This window comes from Candoia aspera, chromosome 1 (assembly GCF_035149785.1).
Source record: "Candoia aspera isolate rCanAsp1 chromosome 1, rCanAsp1.hap2, whole genome shotgun sequence".
Taxonomy (NCBI): Eukaryota; Metazoa; Chordata; class Lepidosauria; order Squamata; family Boidae; genus Candoia; species Candoia aspera.
This window is the reverse complement of record NC_086153.1, coordinates 75,193,129-75,211,935: the sequence shown is the minus strand read 5'-3', so window position 1 is coordinate 75,211,935 and position 18,807 is coordinate 75,193,129. Positions and strand designations below refer to the sequence as shown.

The window sequence follows — 18,807 nt, the reverse complement described above, 5'->3', positions numbered from 1 at the left end:
GCTGCAGGCTACTGGAGAGATTGTATAATAAAAGACAAGGCATTCACACCTACCTCACACACACAGAGGCCCTCACATCTTTACCAAATAAGTGGAAGAGCAGCACTCCCCACTCATGATGATTTTCATTAAATTCTTCCCTCCTTTGAAAGAAATGTCAAAACCAATTTCTCTTCTCATCCCATTGATGAATGGCCTACATGCCACTATTTGTACTAGCAAATTGCAGGAGTTAAGTGGGTTGCTTGAAGAAGTGTTTCCTTCTTTCTGTCAAGAATCTCCCACCATTCAGCTACATTGGAGGACCTTGGATTCTGGAACTACGTAAGAGGGAGAAAAGGGTGTCCTGTTGTGTAACACCACTGACCAAGCTGAAAAGCTGCTCCACTCTTGGTTAATTTTCTTTCTTTTTCTGCAACATTCTTCAGCATCCTCTTTGAAGTGCAGTGTCTTGAAGAGTTCTATGCTTGTACTGAACATTTTTATTTATTTATTTTTATTTATCATATTTTTTATCACCGCCCATCTCCCACTGCCTGTGTGTCTGATTGTTCCATTTTAGTAAAATACATTTTTTTGTGAACTGTCACAAGTGGAATTTAGATTCCCCCTCCTCTCCTTTTTAAGAATGGAACTTCGGGTGGAAATGAACATATATGCAACATTTGGTAGTTGGTGCCACCAAGACAGGCCTGACTCTTCTTGACTGTATAGACAGATGGGTGTTATCTTGACCTGTCTTTATATGTAATATCTCTTTGCTCATCAAATGCAAATTTATTTGTTTATTTACTTCCTCTACATGATGTCCCATCCTAAAGGCTCTAGGCTGCTAAAAATCTCATCATAAGATAAAGGGCTCCATAGTAAAGGTAAAGGTTTCCCTTGACGTAAAGTCCAGTCATGTCCAACTCTAGGGGGCGGTGCTCATCTCCGTTTCTAAGCCTTGGAGCCGGCGTTGTCATAGACACTTCTGGGTCATGTGGCCAGCATGACGACTCGGAACGCCGAAGCGCTACCTATTGATCTACTCACATTTGCATGTTTTCAAACTGCTAGGTGAGCAGGAGCTGGGACGAGCAACGGGAGCTCACCCCGCCGCGCGGTTTCGAACTGCCAACCTTCTGATCGGCAGCTCAGCGGTTTAACCCGCAGCGCCACCGCGTCCCTAAAGGGCTCCATAAGGGGAAAAAAAAAGGAAAATAACTTGAATATACGTAAAAAGAGAAATCGAAAGGTAAAACTGGGAACTACAGAAATTGTGTGCTTGCGAACCCCATTTCCAATCAAAGCATCCCCTCCTCCTGTGCTAAACAGGACAGATGGGTCTTGACAGCTTTCTAAAGCCCCCACTTCAGCAACATAAAAGTATTTTTAATAAATTGTACTATTTGACACATTTGTGAAATTAATACAGTCCTGTTCATGCTTACTCCAAGGAAAGACCTAATATATTTAATAGGCCTTACCTCCAGTTAGTGCAAATAACGATTGTAGCTTCAAAAGTATAAATCCCCCCAAGTGCAGTTTTAAACCTGTCTGTGTCTCCTGGGTGGGAGCATCTAGCTGACCTTCTGGTTTCAGCTGCTAAGCAGGGTGGGGTCTGGTTAGTATTGGGGTGAGAGATCACTAGGGAATACCAGTCTGTAGGCTAGAATGGAAAGTCAAGAAAGCATCCTGGATGAAGGCAGTGGCAGACCACTTTCGTAGTGTTGCCATGAAAAGAACAAGATGCGTCCATATAGTCCACCTGAGGGAATCTTTTTCTACTTGGAAATAAGCACCACTAGAGTCACTGGGGTTGACTCTCAGGTCAATATACACAAGCCACCTTCAGTCCTTTTCCTGGACCCAAGCAAGTTGGTATAAGGTTGCCATTTGATTTCTCCTGCCAGAGGGAGCTCCTAAAACTCAGGAAGGTCCTTCTGTGCAGAGAACTGTATTAAATGCATCCTTTTCCCCCCAGCAATTTCGTCACCATGATGGTCTACAGCCAATAATTATCTCTAGTAAGATCAGGATTGGGCTTATATGGCTCTCCAAAAGCAGCTGGATTGCAATGCTTGTCATTCATTGCCACTGGCACTATGTTACCCTTCCCTATGATCAATATTTCTGTAGTAAAAGCCATTAAAATATATATACAGATAGTCCTCGCTTAACGACCACATTTCAGTTGCTAAGCAAAGCAGTCATTAAGTGAATCCAACCCAATTTTATGACCTTTGTGGTGGTCATTAAGTGAACCACATGGTCATTAAGTGAATCATGAGGTTCCCCATTGATTTTGCTTGCCAGAAGCTGGCCGGGAAGACTGAAAATGGCTATCATGTGACCATGGGATGTCATAAATGTGAACTGGTTGCCACACGCCCAAATCGTGATCACGTGACCCTGGGGATGCTGCAACGGTTGTAAGTATGAGCACCAGTTGTAAGTTGGTTTTTTCAGCACTGTTGTAAGTCTGAACTGTCACTAAACGAATGGTCATTAAGTGAGGACTAGATGCTCTTAATTCACAGATTCTGTATTTGCGCATTTGCCTACTCACTAAAATTTATTTGTAACCTCCAAATCAATACTCTCGACACTTTCACGGTCATTCATGGGCATCTGCAGAACAGCAAAAAATCAGTCAACTAGTACGCATATTCCCAGCTGAGGTCAAACAAGGAGATGCTCTGACTTCTTCTTTCAGCTCTCACACTGTAAACAAGTGCCCTGTATTTCCCCAAGGAGCAACAGTTCAGCAGTCACTAATTCAGAGTTTGTGGCGACTTATAGAACATAATTACCACAAATAACAAGAATCAACTATATTTCTGTGTCCATCTTTCGGTCAGTCTAGATTCCTGGCAACCTTCTGGACAAGCCCCTGTGGTTTTCTTGGCAAGGTTTTTCAGAAGTGGCTAGCCCTTGCCTCCTTCCTAGGGCTGAGAGAGAGTGACTGGCCCAGGGTCACCCAGCTGGCTTTGCAGCCTGAACCACTACCCCAGGCTGGCTCCCTCCTATAACTATTGCAATAGTTTCTCATTTCTCTAAGTGTTTTATTGGAAAAATGGAGAGTTGTTTTAGGAAAGAACCCAGAGCTCCAGTTATTGTCCTGGTACACCTGTATAACTAGGTTCCATCCGACGACCTGAAAGACCAGATGAGGGATAGGTCGTCCTCGGAAAATCTAGCTATGTGGTCGCTAAGAGTCGACACCGCCTGGAGGTCACATAATCCATCACTCCCCGTTCTCAGTCCTTTTCAACCACGCGCTACCTCGCTGATTTTGCTCGGTGGAACTCGCCGGCGGACAGCTGAGGGGCACCATTTACCGCGGGTGATATTTCGGCCACTCCTCTCTCGGGGACCCCCTCTCCCTCTCTTGCTCGCTCTTCGTTTCCTTTCAGGGCCGTCCTGAAAGCGAAGGCCCGGAGAGGGCGGGGCGGGGAGAGGCGAGGCCGGCCAAAGGGGGCGGGCCCGAGCCGGACAGAAAGAGGCTTTTCTCAATGCAGGCGGGCGGAGAGGCGGCGCGGCGTTGTTTTGTCGCCTCGAATTCACTCAGCGGCGTTCGAGCGGACGCCCCTCCGAGCACCATGAGCGCGTCAGGGCTGCCCGGGAGCATCGACAGCGGCGGCGGGTCGGGGCTGCCTCCGCTGCCCAAGAGCCTGAGCGGGTTACTGAATTCTTCTTCCAGCGGAGGCGCCCCGGGCGGAGCCGGGGGGCGCTGGAGGGACCTCGAGCGGCTCTACGCGCAGAAGTCTCGGATTCAGGACGAGCTGAGCCGGAGAGGTAGTGGCGGCGGCGGCGGCGGCGGCGGAGGGGGGCGAGGATCTCCTCGCCCGCCGAAGCCTCCCAACCTAGACGCCGCCTTGGCCCTGCTCCGTAAAGAGATGGTGAGTAGGCGGCGGTGGCTGCCAAGACCGCCCGGGAGCTGCTCGGCGCGCTGCCGCGAAGAAGCGGCGAGATCCTGGGCCGGGAAAACATTTGTGTGCTTCGAACATTTTTGGCTTCTTTTTCCTTTATGTGTACTTTCACAAAATGCTGTGTACCGAAACTCCTTCAGCTGAGCTAGGGCCGAATTTAGACCCTGAGGGCAAGTCCAGTCTTGGCTTTAGCGAGGCAGAAGCGAGGAGAGAAAATGAGGGCAATTAACCCTCTTGCGTCTGACGGCTCCCCGGAGGGCAGCCGTGTGTATTCGCGGCGGGCACCTCGTGCCGATTTCTGCTCCGTAGGACGTGTTGCCGGCACGAGACGCATGGCTGAATAAACAAGTTTGGTGTAACGTGTTTCCCAACCTTTAAAAAATAACAACTACACCTCAAGTGGGTCTCTAACACGCTAGGGAATATTATCCAGCCGTGAGGTGTCTGATGATATATTTCTGGCTTGCAGTTTTTGATTTCTAAGCCAGATGGTGGGTTGCCTGGAAACTTTTGTGGCAGTTGCAGGGCGCAGACTCCTTGAATGTGAGATGCTTAGTGAACTTTAAGTCACGCTATGAAAAAGAGGGCCCTTGCCCAGTTATAATGCTGCCGTTGTGCCAGTACTGCATCCTGGGCAGCATGGTGGTGGCACAGAAGAGCTTTCAGCTGGGAAGTTGCAAGCTCCAGTCACGTTTCTTCCAGTTTACATTGGCACAGGAGTGTGGAAGGGAGGTACCTATATTACAGGACAGGCTACTTTAGAGATTACTCAGAAAGTAGGTGAAGTGCTTTAATTCTTTAAATGCATTACAGTATATAAATGCTATATAGGTTTTCAGGAGTTATTGGGCAGGGCAATTTCACCACACTAACAGTGGCAGCCCCACAAAACTGGTCTAAACTTTTTAAAAAGTTTAAGGAAAACTTGCTTAAACAAAATTAATAATGATGGCCAGACTTGGAAAATTACCTGGTTGTACTGAAGAACTTGAGTTTAATCTGTCTGTGAAGTTAAAAAAGAACACACTAAATTAACTTGAATGTCCCATCAGAACTATTTTAAAAAATCACCGTTCAGATATACAAGAGACTTGGCAGGAGGACAGAAGCTGTTGTTGGAAAAACACAACCCAAAGTCTCCTTGTGTCTGTAGAACTGGTTGTACTATCCTCTGGCCTGTGGTAGTTACTCAGGTAGTTATTATCAGCTCTAAAAACAAACTAGGGACAGTGATTGTAATGTTCTGCCTGGAGTTCAAAGAAAGTAAAATCCTAATGCAAGAATCTCAGCAGGAAGGAAAATCTTAGGTTTCTGATGTCATCTAAAGGATGTTTTGAAAAGGCATCCTTTCATCTTGACTAGCGTGCTCTCCCCCCCCCCCATTCTCCAACCTTCTCCCTTTTTTCTAAATAGGAAATGGGAAACTAAATAGGAAACTTGAAAGCTCAATTTCCTCCTAAAACAAAGGAATGTAGTTTTATCTATCAGTTCCTCTAGAAATTCTGCTCCAGTTAGAACTCATGTTTCATGCTGTCTTCTTCCTTAATGGTGTTGGTTGCTTATTGTGCATACACAATCTGTCCTCGGTCTTCAGCTTTGAATTAGAATCATTATATTCTGCTTTGGAAAGTGGAATGTGACTTCATGGACATCTTTGGTTCTACCTTTTGAAAAGTGGTGTATTGGCTTAATATGCTTCTGCTTTATGCAGGAATGGTCCTTGGGCTGAATGCCGGCTCCTGACAGCTGTAAATTTACATCATTCTTCAAACTAGTAGTCGGTTTACAAACTAAAGTATTAGGAGTATGCCTAATTTCAGAGCAAATACACGATGGAAGTCAGGGCTAACTGACTTAACTTTGACTCTCAACCCTGGCTTTCCATTTGGCTGAAAAGGTGCCTCAGTAACAATGAATTGTTTTACTGTCATGGAAAAACTTTTCAAAATTCTAGTCTAAAACATTTTATGTGTTTTAAATGTGTGGCTTTAACAAAAGGGAAGTTCCAAGGGAAACAAGTTTTCACTTACAGTACAGTGAAACAGGATTTAATTATTAGGTACTTGTACTTAATGCCTTTGTCTTGGATCTATGACATGGAACTCCTAAAGGCAACAGTGATTTATTCCTGCCTGGCACACCTCTGATTAAGCACTCTTGAGCAGTCTTTTTTCTTAGTCTATGGGAGGAAGTAAGTTGTAACGACTGATACACGTCCCTGTATAAATATGCACCATTCATGATCATTTTAAATCTGGCTAACTCAAAGTATGACTAAAAGGCATTTTCTCTTTGTGATATTTGTGGTGTGGTGCTGTCAGTCCACAGATATAAGGTTTTAGAAACATAATTTGAGTGCATCATGATGTGGTGGAATGAAAGATGTGACAGAGCTAATACATACTTCCTCCCCACCAAAACCCACCCTCATGACAAGTCTGTCAAAACTTACCAGTCACTGTCAGCATGCTGATGACTTCAGTTTCAGCATAATTGGAGAAATACGCCTCAGACATCACACTGCTTGTATACCCAAATAAAAGACACAGCCCAGCTTTATGTCCAGCAGAAGCAGATGCTACCCCGGGGTCTCTACAAGTGCGGGTGGGGGGTCATCTCCCTTACGTTTTGAGACAGGAAAACTGTACAGGTCAGGAAGGATGGGCATTCCCAGGAGATAATTCAGTCTCACTTGAGAGTTGGTGTGCATGAAGACCCCATGACCTTCCTTGGGTAAAAGTTAACATCCAGTGCTTTTTGAGAAGAAAAGATCTCTTTTACATGGGAGGGGACATGGAACACAGTGAAGTTCCAACTGTAGTTTGTAAAAAAAAAAAACCTCTCTGATTTCCCAATAGCTCAGTGGGAAAGGGCATTGAGGTGGAAGAAAAAACACGAGTTGGGAGAATCGAGTCCCATTATGAGGAAATTCAGAATTATGGCAGTGATATGGGGGTGCAGGAAGAAAGTGGGAGAAGACAGCCTAGAACTCTGACCCAGAGCAGAGACTTCATGATAGAGAGATGATGGATACTTTGTATGAGATAGCTAATAACTAAACGATCACTTTTATACAGGATTGTAGAAGCTGTAATTATGTGGCATAGTGTGGGTTTAAACACATGTGACAGCTCAAGTTCAGATCTTATCCAGCAACTGGATGCTACCAAGAGTCCCATATATCAGAGTTATAAGTACCCGTGAGCGAATACATTGAAGGAGGAGAGCCATGTTAGTGATCTTACATCAGTTTAACTACTCCATGCATCTGCTGAAGTGAACTACAGTTCACAAAAGCTTAGGCCTTTTTAAAAAAAAAAAAGTGTTATTCTGAAAATCAGAATTGGAGGGAATGCAGTTTTTCTCTTGGTGTACTTACTGGGATACTACTCAGTACGTCCCACCTATTGAGGGGATGGGAGCACCTAGAAGATCTAAATTGAGCTCTAAAAAGGGTAAGCAAGGCCAGGCATGGTGTGTACTTGGATGAGAGGCCACCAGGAAATTCTAGAGCATAAGATTAATGTGGGAAATAAAGAAAGTGGCAGTGTCAAATCACTTTTGTATTGTGGCCAGGAATTAGCATGATTTAAGGGAACATTTACCTTTTTCTTGAGAAGTCTGTGTTCCTGCTCTATGAGCAGGTCCAGGAGTTGCCAGTGAAATACTTCATATTCCCCACATGAGGGGTATCTGTTTCTCGTTATCATCCTAGAGGAATGAGAGTTCTTTTACAAATGGGGATGCATCAGCATCCCTTTCTATAGAGTAGATACTGTAGTCTGTGTTGTAAAAAAGACATCATCAAGTTGCTGGTGTGCACAGGATTCCCATTCTGGAGATACTGTTTAGACCAGCTTTCCCCCACCTGGTACTCACCATGTGGGCCAAGTTTCAACCTCCATCAACTCTATTCAGCATGATTCCTGGGATGCTGGATATATAGTCCAGCAAATCGACAGTGAATCAGATTGGGGAAGGTTGACTTAGCTACACCATGGGAGGTAGGATGGGAAAAAACAAACAAACTTAGTTTGGGGTATAGGCTGGGTTCATTTATAGTGCTAATCCATAATGTTTCTTTGTCCTTGGTTTAATGTGAGCCATTATGGTTTGTAAACTGTGGTTTATAGCTTCTTCAGTTGTGCAAGTCCAGCCAACTGCAGTTTATTGAGTAAACCAAAAGTTGGCAAACCAAGGCTTGATGTGATAGAAATCTATTCACAGAATCCTCTACTCTTACTTTCTCATATAAGTGCCAACCTTCCCCTTTTCCCACTTACAAGAATTAAGTTTAAATTCCTCTTGGAAGTTTGTTTCTGGAGTCCCATGGCAAGAATGATTTGTACAGATAAAGGCTCCAGACAGAGACATAGAAATCTGTGTGGTCAATTATGGGCAATGGGTACTTCCAGCAGGTCTGTTATTTGTGAAGTATGCCTCTTCTATGTAGCAAGTGCCCTTTCACAAGAGTATCCTCTTGGGTATGTGAACATTTCTGAATGTAATATGCTGTATTATTTAAGACAGATTTTTTGCAGGAGACTAGAAAGTTGTATGTAAAATAGCATGTGGCATAATGGGTAAATTTGACTTGGTGTACAAAATGAAGCAGAGACACAGACAAGAGTGCTGCCAAGAAAATTCAATAAAAATTCAAAGTTTAAAGCAAACATCTTCTTTCAAAAACTGAAAAGACAACTCCACACACAGGCATCACTGGATGGACAACAGCAAAATCAAATTGATTTATATATGTGCAGGCAAAGGTGGAGAAGCTCTGTTCAGTCAGGGAAAAAAAGACCTGGTGTTGACTATGGCTTAAGATCATGAAGTGCTTCTTGCAAAATTACACAAAAACAAATAAAATCCTTTGACCAAGAATACACCCTCAGCAATATTCCCTATGATTATGCAATGAAGATGAAGAATAATGTGAATGGATTAGACTTGACAGAGTGCCTGAATAATTCTAGACTGAAATTCATGATATTATAGAAGAAACAAACAAAAATATACATTGAAAATATCTAAGAAAAGTGGAAAGCAAAAGGTAACACAAAGAGTGGGGAATTTACCCAACTAAGCACTGAGGGCCTTGGACTGCAAGAAGATCAAACCAGTCCATACTCCAGGAAATAAAGCCAGACTGCTCACTTGACGGAATGATATTAAAGGCAAAACTGAAATACTTTGGCCACATAATGAGAAGACAGGACACCCTGGAGAAGATGCTGATGCTGGGGAGAGTGGAGGGCAAAAGGAAGAGGGGCCGACCAAGGGCAAGGTGGATGGATGATATTCTAGAGGTGACGGACTCGTCCCTGGGGGAGCTGGGGGTGTTGACGACCGACAGGAAGCTCTGGCGTGGGCTGGTCCATGAAGTCACGAAGAGTCAGAAGCGACTAAATAAATAAACAACAAAAGCACTGAGTTCCAGAGAAGAACAAAAAGAGAGAAGATGCTCTAGCTCAGTATGCAACACAAAGAAACTGAAAATAACTTCCAATGGACAGGATAAAAAAATTACAGAAATCAAGGGAACATTGTATTAAAATTGTATTAATGCCATTGTTAAGTGAGGATCGTGGGTCATTACGTGAGCACGTCACATGGGTGCTGAAACTGTGTTCTAGACAAGCAGGCTGGCAGACAAGAGCTATGGTGGGCAGGTAAGAACCATGATGGGCTCTACAGAATACGGGTGGGTGGGTGCTTGCTGTGGGTGGGTGCTGCAGAGTATAAAATCCCCATGCCACCTGGGGGCTCCTTGGGGAAAAAAAGCAGTGGGAGTGCGAGTGATTTGCGACCTCCTGCCAGCTTCCCCATTGACTTTGCTTGTGGGAAACTGACAGGGAAGATCACAAATGGCGATCATGTGACTGTGGGACACTGCAACTATTGTAATTGCAAGCCAGTTGGCAAGCAGCTGAATTGTGATCACGTGACTGGAGGGACGCTGTGACGGCCGCAACTTTGAGGACCGGGTGTAAGTCCCCCTTATTGAGCGCTGTTGTAACTTTGTACAGATGGTGGGCAAGAACTACCTGTATGGAATAACTAAATGGTTGAAATCTGGGAAATTAATGCACCAAGGGTGTATACTGTCATCTTACTTATTTAATATATGCAGAGTATATCATAAGAAATGCTGGACTAGGAGAAATAGAAATTGGAATTAAAATTGCCAGGAGAAACATCAACAACCTCCGATATGGTAATGATGGCAAGGAAGATTTGTGACAGCTTGAAAGAAAATAGGGCAAATCTGTTCAATAGTAACAAAACCAAGATCATGTCTACCGTCAAACCCAATCCAATGCAAATAATTTGGAGGAGCTGATGTAGTAACAGGCTTTATCATCTTAAGGTTAAACATTCACAGGAATATGACCATAGCCATGAAATAAAGGGATGTTTGATATTAGGGATAAAGACTATGATAAATCTAGAAAAATATTAAAGTGCAAAGACATCATCCTGACAACCAACATATGTATTGTCAGGTTATGGTTCTCCCAATTGTAACATACGGTTGTGAAAGTGGGATCATCAGCAAGCCTGAACAAAGGCAAACTGATGACTTTGAATTGTGCTACTGGAGAAGATAGTTGAGAATACCTGGATTGCAAGAAGAAAAAATCATTCGGTGCTAGATGAAGTTAAATTAGACTGCATACCAAAAGCACTAATTATGAAGCTAAAGCTTATATATTTTGGATACGTAATGTGAATGCACTTCAGCAAAGGATCGTTACCTTGTCGTGGTGCTGGAGCTTGAGTACCTCCATGATGCCATGAGCTAAACCGTGAAGGGCCACCCAGGATGGGAAGATCATGACAGAGAGGTCAGACTAAATGCGATCCCTGGGGAAGGTAATGGCAACCCACCCCAGTATTCTTGCCGTGAAAACTAAATGGATCAGTACAACCAGAGATATGTCGGTATACCATCGGAAGATGAGACCCCCAGGTCGGAAGATGGTCAAAATGCTACTGGGGAGGAACAGAGGATGAGTTCAACTAGCCCCAGACGTGATGACGCAGCTAGCTCAAAGCCGAAAGGACGGTTAGCGGCCGACGGTGCTGGTGGTGAACGGCGAATCCGATGTTCTAAGGATCAACAGACCATTGGAACCTGGAATGTAAGATCTATGAGCCAGGGCAAATTGGATGTGGTTATTGGTGAGATGTCAAGATTAAAGATAGACATTTTGGGCATCAGTGAACTGAAATGGACTGGAATGGGCCACTTCACATCAGATGACCACCAGATCTACTACTGTGGACAAGAGGACCACAGAAGAAATGGAGTAGCCTTCATAATTAATAGTAAAGTGGCTAAAGCAGTGCTTGGATACAATCCAAAAAACGATGGAATGATCTCAGTTCGAATTCAGGGCAAGCCATCTAACATCACAGTGATCCAAATATACGCCCCAACCACAGATGCTGAAGAAGCTGAAGTAGAGCAGTTCTATGAGGATCTGCAGCACCTACTGGACAACACGCCTAAAAGAGATGTTATTTTCATCACGGGAGACTGGAATGCTAAGGTGGGCAGTCAAATGACACCTGGAATTACAGGTAAGCATGGCCTGGGAGAACAAAATGAAGCAGGACATAGGCTGATAGAATTCTGCCAAGACAACTCACTCTGCATAACAAACACTCTCTTCCAACAACCTAAGAGATGGCTTTATGCATGGACTTCACCAGATGGACAACACCGAAATCAGATTGACTACATCCTTTGCAGCCAAAGGTGGCGGACATCTATACAGTCGGTAAAAACAAGACCTGGAGCTGATTGTAGTTCTGATCACGAACTTCTTCTTGCACAATTTAGGATCAGACTCAAGAGATTAGGGAAGACCCACAGATCAGCTAGATATGAGCTCACTAATATTCCTAAGGAATATGTAGTGGAGGTGAAGAATCAATTTCAGGGACTGGACTTAGTAGATAGGGTCCTTGAAGAACTATGGACAGAAATTCGCAACATTGTTCAGGAGGCGGCAACAAAATACATCCCAAAGAAAGAGAAAACCAAGAAGGCAAATGGCTGTCTGCTGAGACACTAGAAGTAGCCCAAGAAAGAAGGAAAGCAAAAGGCAACAGTGATAGGGGGAGACATGCCCAATTAAATGCAAAATTCCAGAGGTTAGCCAGAAGAGATAAGGAATTATTTTTAAACAAGCAATGTGCGGAAGTGGAAGAAGACAATAGAATAGGAAGGACAAGAGACCTCTTCCAGAAAATTAGAAACATTGGAGGTAAATTCCAGGCAAAAATGGGTATGATCAAAAACAAAGATGGCAAGGACCTAACAGAAGAAGAAGAGATCAAGAAAAGGTGGCAAGAATACACAGAAGACCTGTATAGGAAGGATAACAATATCGGGGATAGCTTTGACGGTATGGTCAGTGAGCTAGAGCCAGACATCCTGAAGAGTGAGGTTGAATGGGCCTTAAGAAGCATTGCTAATAACAAGGCAGCAGGAGATGACAGCATCCCAGCTGAACTGTTCAAAATCTTGCAAGATGATGCTGTCAAGGTAATGCATGCTATATGCCAGCAAATTTGGAAAACACAAGAATGGCCATCAGACTGGAAAAATCAACTTCTATCCCCATACCAAAAAAGGGAAACACTAAAGAATGTTCAAACTATCGAACAGTGGCACTCATTTCACATGCCAGTAAGGTAATGCTCAAGATCCTGCAAGGTAGACTTCAGCAATTCATGGAGCGAGAATTGCCAGATGTACAAGCTGGGTTTAGAAAAGGCAGAGGAACTAGGGACCAAATTGCCAATATCCGCTGGATAATGGAAAAAGCCAGGGAGTTTCAGAAAAACGTCTATTTCTGTTTTATTGACTATTCTAAAGCCTTTGACTCTGTGGACCATAACAAATTGTGGCAAGTTCTTAGTGGTATGGGGATACCAAGTCATCTTGTCTGCCTCCTGAAGAATCTGTATAACGACCAAGTAGCAACAGTAAGAACAGACCACGGAACAACGGACTGGTTTAAGATTGGGAAAGGAGTATGGCAGGGCTGTATCCTCTCACCCTACCTATTCAACTTGTACGCAGAACACATCATGCAACATGCTGGGCTTGAGGAATCCAAGGCTGGAGTTAAAATTGCTGGAAGAAACATTAACAGTCTCAGATATGCAAATGATACCACTTTGATGGCTGAAAGCGAAGAGGAACTGAGGAGCCTTATGATGAAGGTGACAGAAGAAAGTGCAAAAGCTGGCTTGCAGCTAAACCTCAAAAAAACCAAGATTATGGCAACCAGCTTGATTGATAACTGGCAAATAGAGGGAGGAAATGTAGAAGCAGTGAAAGACTTTGTATTTCTGGTTGCGAAGATTACTGCAGATGCTGACTGCAGCCAGGAAATCAGAAGACGCTTAATCCTTGGGAGAAGAGCAATGACAAATCTCGATAAAATAGTTAAGAGCAGAGACATCACACTGACAACAAAGGTCCGCATAGTTAAAGCAATGGTGTTCCCCGTAGTGACATATGGCTGCGAGAGCTGGACCATAAGGAAGGCTGAGAGAAGGAAGATCGATGCTTTGGAACTGTGGTGTTGGAGGAAAATTATGAGAGTCCCTTGGACTGCAGGAAGATCCAACCAGTCCATGCTCCAGGAAATAAAGCCAGACTGCTCACTTGAGGGAATGATATTAAAGGCAAAACTGAAGTACTTTGGCCACATAATGAGAAGACAGGACACCCTGGAGAAGATGCTGATGCTAGGGAGAGTGGAGGGCAAAAGGAAGAGGAGCTGACCAAGGGCAAGATGGATGGATGATATTCTAGAGGTGACGGACTCGTCCCTGGGGATGCTGGGGGTGTTGATGACCGACAGGAAGCTCTGGCGTGGGCTGGTCCATGAAGTCACGAAGAGTCGGAAGCGACTAAATGAATAAACAACAATGTGAATGCAAGAGTAATTGGAGAAGACCGAGATGCTTGGAAAAATCAGAGCCTTTGAAGAGGCTGACAGCAGATAAGGTGGCTAGATACTATCACTGATGACACATGCAAGACCTTACAAGATCCCTAAAAATCAGGTTGAAGAGCTGAAGTTACACAATGACAAAAGGCAACTGGTATCAGCCAGATGTTTTAGGCTACAAATACCGTAACCAATAATCAGGGACTCTGGAAATTGCAGTCCAAAACTGGAATAAACTTGGCTGCCTATCCCTCATCCAGGATATGTTACTCAACAGGATTTTACATTGTACTGGAGATACTGTCTTTACTGGCAGCAATTAAAGCCAAAAACACATATTTGTGTTTTCTATTCCTCCCCTTTGATGCAGTACTGAAACTATTTGTTTAGATGCAGATTCCTCCTAAGACAAATAGTCATTTTTAACAAGCAGTGGAAAAACAATGGGACTGCAGTGTTGGGTAGAAAAAGTTGAGCTTTTTTTTCCTCATAGCATTGTCCTGATTTTAGCGGAGGGCTGGGGAAGGGACGTTTGTGGTATTATGGCTATTGTTTTAAAATGTGGGCATATAACAGCATGCAAATTGACTTTCATTAGAATCCTTTACTCTGATTTTAGTGTGTATACAGAATGAGGAAATTTATATAAACAGTAATACATTACTTGAAATGTATTACAATAATAAAGGTAGCAAAGATATATTAATAGGGATCTGGAGCTTAGCAGTGTGATTTAGGTTTGATGATGAGATTGTATCTTAGGGTAAGAAACTAATTAGATGGAAGCACTATCGTCATAAATTTTACTTGTATCTTTTGGATATCTTGTCACCAAAAGGCCCTTTATTATTTAAATTACTTTTAGCCTATATATATCCTGCAGCCATTTCAAAAACTTGTTTACTGGGATACAGCATTTTCTCTCTGCTTTGCCTAAACGTCTACCTATCTATACTATAACGAGTTTTATTATACCAAGGCCAGGCGTTCAAGTTAATTTTAACATTGCCTTGTAATGACTTATTCTGATTGGCAAATGAAGTCATATCTTGCTCCACCTAAAAGCAGGAAAAACCATGGTAATATCTGGAAGCAGTGTATCACTGATTTGGGTTTTTTTGCAAGTAAAATAATCTTGGAACCTGCAGTGTGGAAATTTAAATGCAGAAGAGATATGTTCTGTTTTTTTCTCCCTCTTTGCTTCAGAAGTTTGCAAAGATGAGCAGTTGCCTAAAAGGCAGGAGAGAATGGGATATATTGAGCATCCTCCTCTTCCCACACATTACAGTTCATGTCATATCCTGATGTTTAGAATATCATTAGATAAAAGAGACCACATGGGATACAGGTGGCAATATACAGCTAAGAAAAATGTATATCTGCTTAGCTCTGGCAGCTCTGGAATCTGTTGTGGTCTGATGTACGTGTGGCAAAAGGAATATTCATGCTGTACTGTAGATTTTTTTTTTAATCTGTTCAATCGTGTCCAATTCTTAGAGACTGTCTGGACAAGTCCCTGCAGTTTTCTTGGCAAGGTTTTTCAGAAGTGGTTTGCCATTGCCTCCTTCCAAGGGCTGAGAGAGAGTGACCGGCCCAAGGTCACCCAGCTGGCTTTGTGCCCAAGGCAGGACTAGAACTCACGGTCTCCCGGTTTCTACCCTGATGCCTTAACCACTACACCAAACTGGCTCTCCATACTGTAGATAAGGTCTACTTTTTCCTTTCACATGCATACAGTCCTCCACGGAGGTAATTTCTCTCCAGAAAGTAAAGGGTAGTATAACATACAAAGCAGACTTGAGAATAAAGTCTAGAAAATACCATAAGGCTTCAGTTATACCTTGGGCTCTGTTCAATTATTAAATGACAGTATGGAAGTGTTCAAAAGATCCAGACCATGTTCTTCCTACCTCCCTTAAGAAAAAACTAGCTAGTCTCAAAGTGGCCCAGGAAAACACCTACATGTGAGAAATAGTGTAGTAATGAGAACATAAACATTGTAGTATCAATCTGGCTTCCGCCAGCATAACAGAAAGCCCCTGTATCAATCTGAGAGCTCTTTAAGGGGCAAGCTAAACTGGATTGGGTTTGCTAGTTTGTCAGAATAAGGTGGTGCTGATTTTATGAAAAAAGGAATTGGATTTAAAGTGCAGCATGGAGGAAATCCAACACTAAGTGCTTCCCCTGCTTGTTTTCCTTTCCATTTTCCCATCAGTCTGCTTCTTCCTGACTCCTTTCCTCACAGGAAAATATTTTGACTGAGATCCCACCAGGAATAAAATAGCTGGAGAATTTTAAAACAATTGATGAAGGAGATCTAGTCCTGCCATCTGTTCGTCAGAGTGACCCAGTTTTAACACAGATCTGTCCCATCCAGTATCCCCATAACACAGCATATTGGTCTAGAATTACATAGATTTGTCTCCCGTAAAGAGGGCACGCTGCTGTGACTTAAACATCAGGAAGGCTTTCCCACAATGCATTCAGTGTGCTGCACCATTCCCAAGAGATGCTTCTTCTGGTTGATTCAGTAGGATGGAATTTTCCAAGTAATATAATCTTCCTGTATAATTGTCAGGCATATTATTTTTATTAATATGGTTATTTTTTGTGGTGGGGGGGGGTAAAGTCATTGTGGGAGGAAAAATATGCATGGGCTAGCATCTTATAGATAAAATCCAGCCATAAGCATTAACACGTGTTTTCTTTCCTACTAGGTTGGCCTCCGGCAGCTAGACATGTCATTACTGTGTCAACTCTACTCTCTTTATGAGTCAATTCAGGAATATAAAGGTGCCTGCCAAGCAGTATCAAGTGCAGACTGTGCATATGCACTGGAAAACGGCTTTTTTGATGAGGAAGAGGAATTTTTTTAAAACGAGTATTTCTTAGCAGAGCCATTTCTTTGAGCGCAGATGGAGTTGGCAGTTAAGAGATGAGCACTGTTTAATTGGAACTCAAAGTGCATCCCTGCTTCTGCTGAAGAATTGTTCCATTTATTTCTGGCGTGCTGTTTAACCCAGGTTACACATTTAACCTGCTTTAGGAAAGCAAAGTGCAATGGATTTTGAAGCCGCCTGAAGCGTGCGTGACAGGTCATGTCAGTATAATTTGTGCACAGGGTGTTTCTAGATGGCAGATGCTGACAAGTATCCTTTTATAAGCAGTGGCGTGCCATCATACCTGAAAGCAACGTCATCTCAAATATTCTGACATGTAAAGTGGTAGTTATATAGTTTCTGTGTTTGTAACCATTGAATAGACCTCATTACCTTAAACAACAACACCTTTTTAAAGCCTCTGATCTGTGGGATTGGAGTTTTACCTGTTCTATACCACATAGGATGAATTCTGTAACATCTCAATTTTCTAAACCTGTTCCAAAGTTTTTTACTTGTGTTGGTGATTCAATTCCCTTTCTTTCTAATGTCAGAATGACTTTTATTTAAACCAATGTAATAAAAATTGTGTAACACTTCCTCTATTTTTACTCAAATGCAGTAAGAGCAAACCAGACTAGCTCATCGTACGGCTTGCAGCTCCATTAGCTTACACAACTGTTATTTAGTTGCTTATTGTTCAGTTAGTAACTTTTAAAGTTTTACATACATGGATTAACAGCAACATTTGTAGTACTAACATGCTTTAGTACTACAAATGGTGAACTTGTTTCTTACAATCCAAAAGGACCTTCATGTGTAGGTTATTATATGCAGTTTTGCTTTTTGTATTGTAACAACTGGAACTGAAATTTGTTACGCTTTTTAATGGATGTGTAAATTAGCGGAGGAATCCAAGGAAGGTTGCATGGCTGCCTTTGTGGACTAAAGTGAATTCTGAAACCCACAGCCTACCTCACATGAAGAAGTTTATAGGAACCCTGAGCAGAAGACGGAAACCTCTGAACTGATCTTGCTTTGTGTAGAAGTGGTGAGAACCTCATTGATTTCAGCTTCCTGGAATATTTCCATAAATAATATATGCAGCAGGAATGTGTATTGCCATGCAGCTGCATGGTACCATGTAAGTAACTGATTTGTTTTCATGTGGAAGACCTGTTTTAGGATCTGGAAATGTATTTTCAACCTCAAAGGGGAGAAGTGAGAATATAACAGTAAATAATAAATGAAATTCTCAAGCAATGTTTACTTTAGATCTGCCCAAAGGGAAGAACCAGAATGTGTAAAAAGGACAAACATATTCACACACTGATAATAGCAGCTGCCATCAGCTGTTGTGTTGTTGTACAATATGCCCATCCCTACTACGTAATATCCTGCCAGGTCTGTCACCCAACACTTCTGTTCCTCTGTACATTTAAAGAGATCTCTGCCTCCATAATCTAGGGAACCCAACTGAAAACCAAGAAAGAATAACAGCCTAGCAAGCAGCCCTACCCTCTCAAGATTCCTCTGGCTTGGATGGCTCCATCAAGATCTTTTTTGAAGCAAAGACAATTTTACTAGCGTTATTTTTTGTGCTGACTGATCTCATCAATAAAACTGGGGAAATTGGAGAGGGCTCCCCTGTTGCTGTAAATCAATGGTTAGAGCTGCTCTCTAAGCTAGTTATGGGTTGGCTTCCATTAAAATCAGTGGGACCAAACGTAGCTAATTTGGCTGAAACCAACCCAGGTAACAGGGATAAAAAAAAATCTGTCATCCTCCAGAGATTGCTGAACTGTAACTCTTAGCATGCTCAGTATTGAGCTTGTTGGCCAAGTATGCTGGCAAGTATAGTTCTGCAACTTACAACAGGCCTTGTTTCTACCCTGGCAAATACCATGTTCCATACTGCTGGCCTTGATTCATGGCACGTAATGACTTCCAGACTAATAAAGAGTTCAGGGACACCTCACTGTGTAAACAGTAAGTTGCAAACCCCTTTGTTACTGGTGGAATGGTTCTTGGTCCAAG

The 18,807-nt window shown here is 42.8% G+C and overlaps 1 protein-coding gene and 1 long non-coding RNA gene across 2 annotated transcripts; one reads left to right on the top strand and one right to left on the bottom strand.

Moving 5' to 3' along the window:
- Window positions 1–3,493: 3,493 nt before the first annotated feature.
- FAM89A (family with sequence similarity 89 member A) lies at window positions 3,494–18,022 on the top strand. Its single transcript, XM_063307179.1, has 2 exons — window positions 3,494–3,884; window positions 16,609–18,022. The coding sequence occupies exons 1-2, from the start codon at window positions 3,498–3,500 to the stop codon at window positions 16,765–16,767; spliced, it is 546 nt and encodes a 181-aa protein (XP_063163249.1). The 5' UTR covers window positions 3,494–3,497; the 3' UTR covers window positions 16,768–18,022.
- LOC134500116 (uncharacterized) lies at window positions 8,545–9,506 on the bottom strand. The gene is made up of 2 exons (XR_010068216.1): window positions 9,337–9,506; window positions 8,545–8,996 (listed from the first exon to the last, which is right to left on the bottom strand). It is a non-coding gene; the product is annotated as an uncharacterized LOC134500116 (long non-coding RNA).
- Window positions 18,023–18,807: the final 785 nt, after the last annotated feature.

Excerpts from the sequence above, each read along its gene's own strand:
- FAM89A (XM_063307179.1), top strand. The coding sequence starts at position 3,498 with ATGCAGGCGGGCGGAGAGGCGGCGCGGCGTTGTTTTGTCGCCTCGAAT. Across the intron at positions 3,885-16,608 it reads CCCTGCTCCGTAAAGAGATG|GTTGGCCTCCGGCAGCTAGA; the intron begins GTGAGTAGGCGG and ends CTTTCCTACTAG.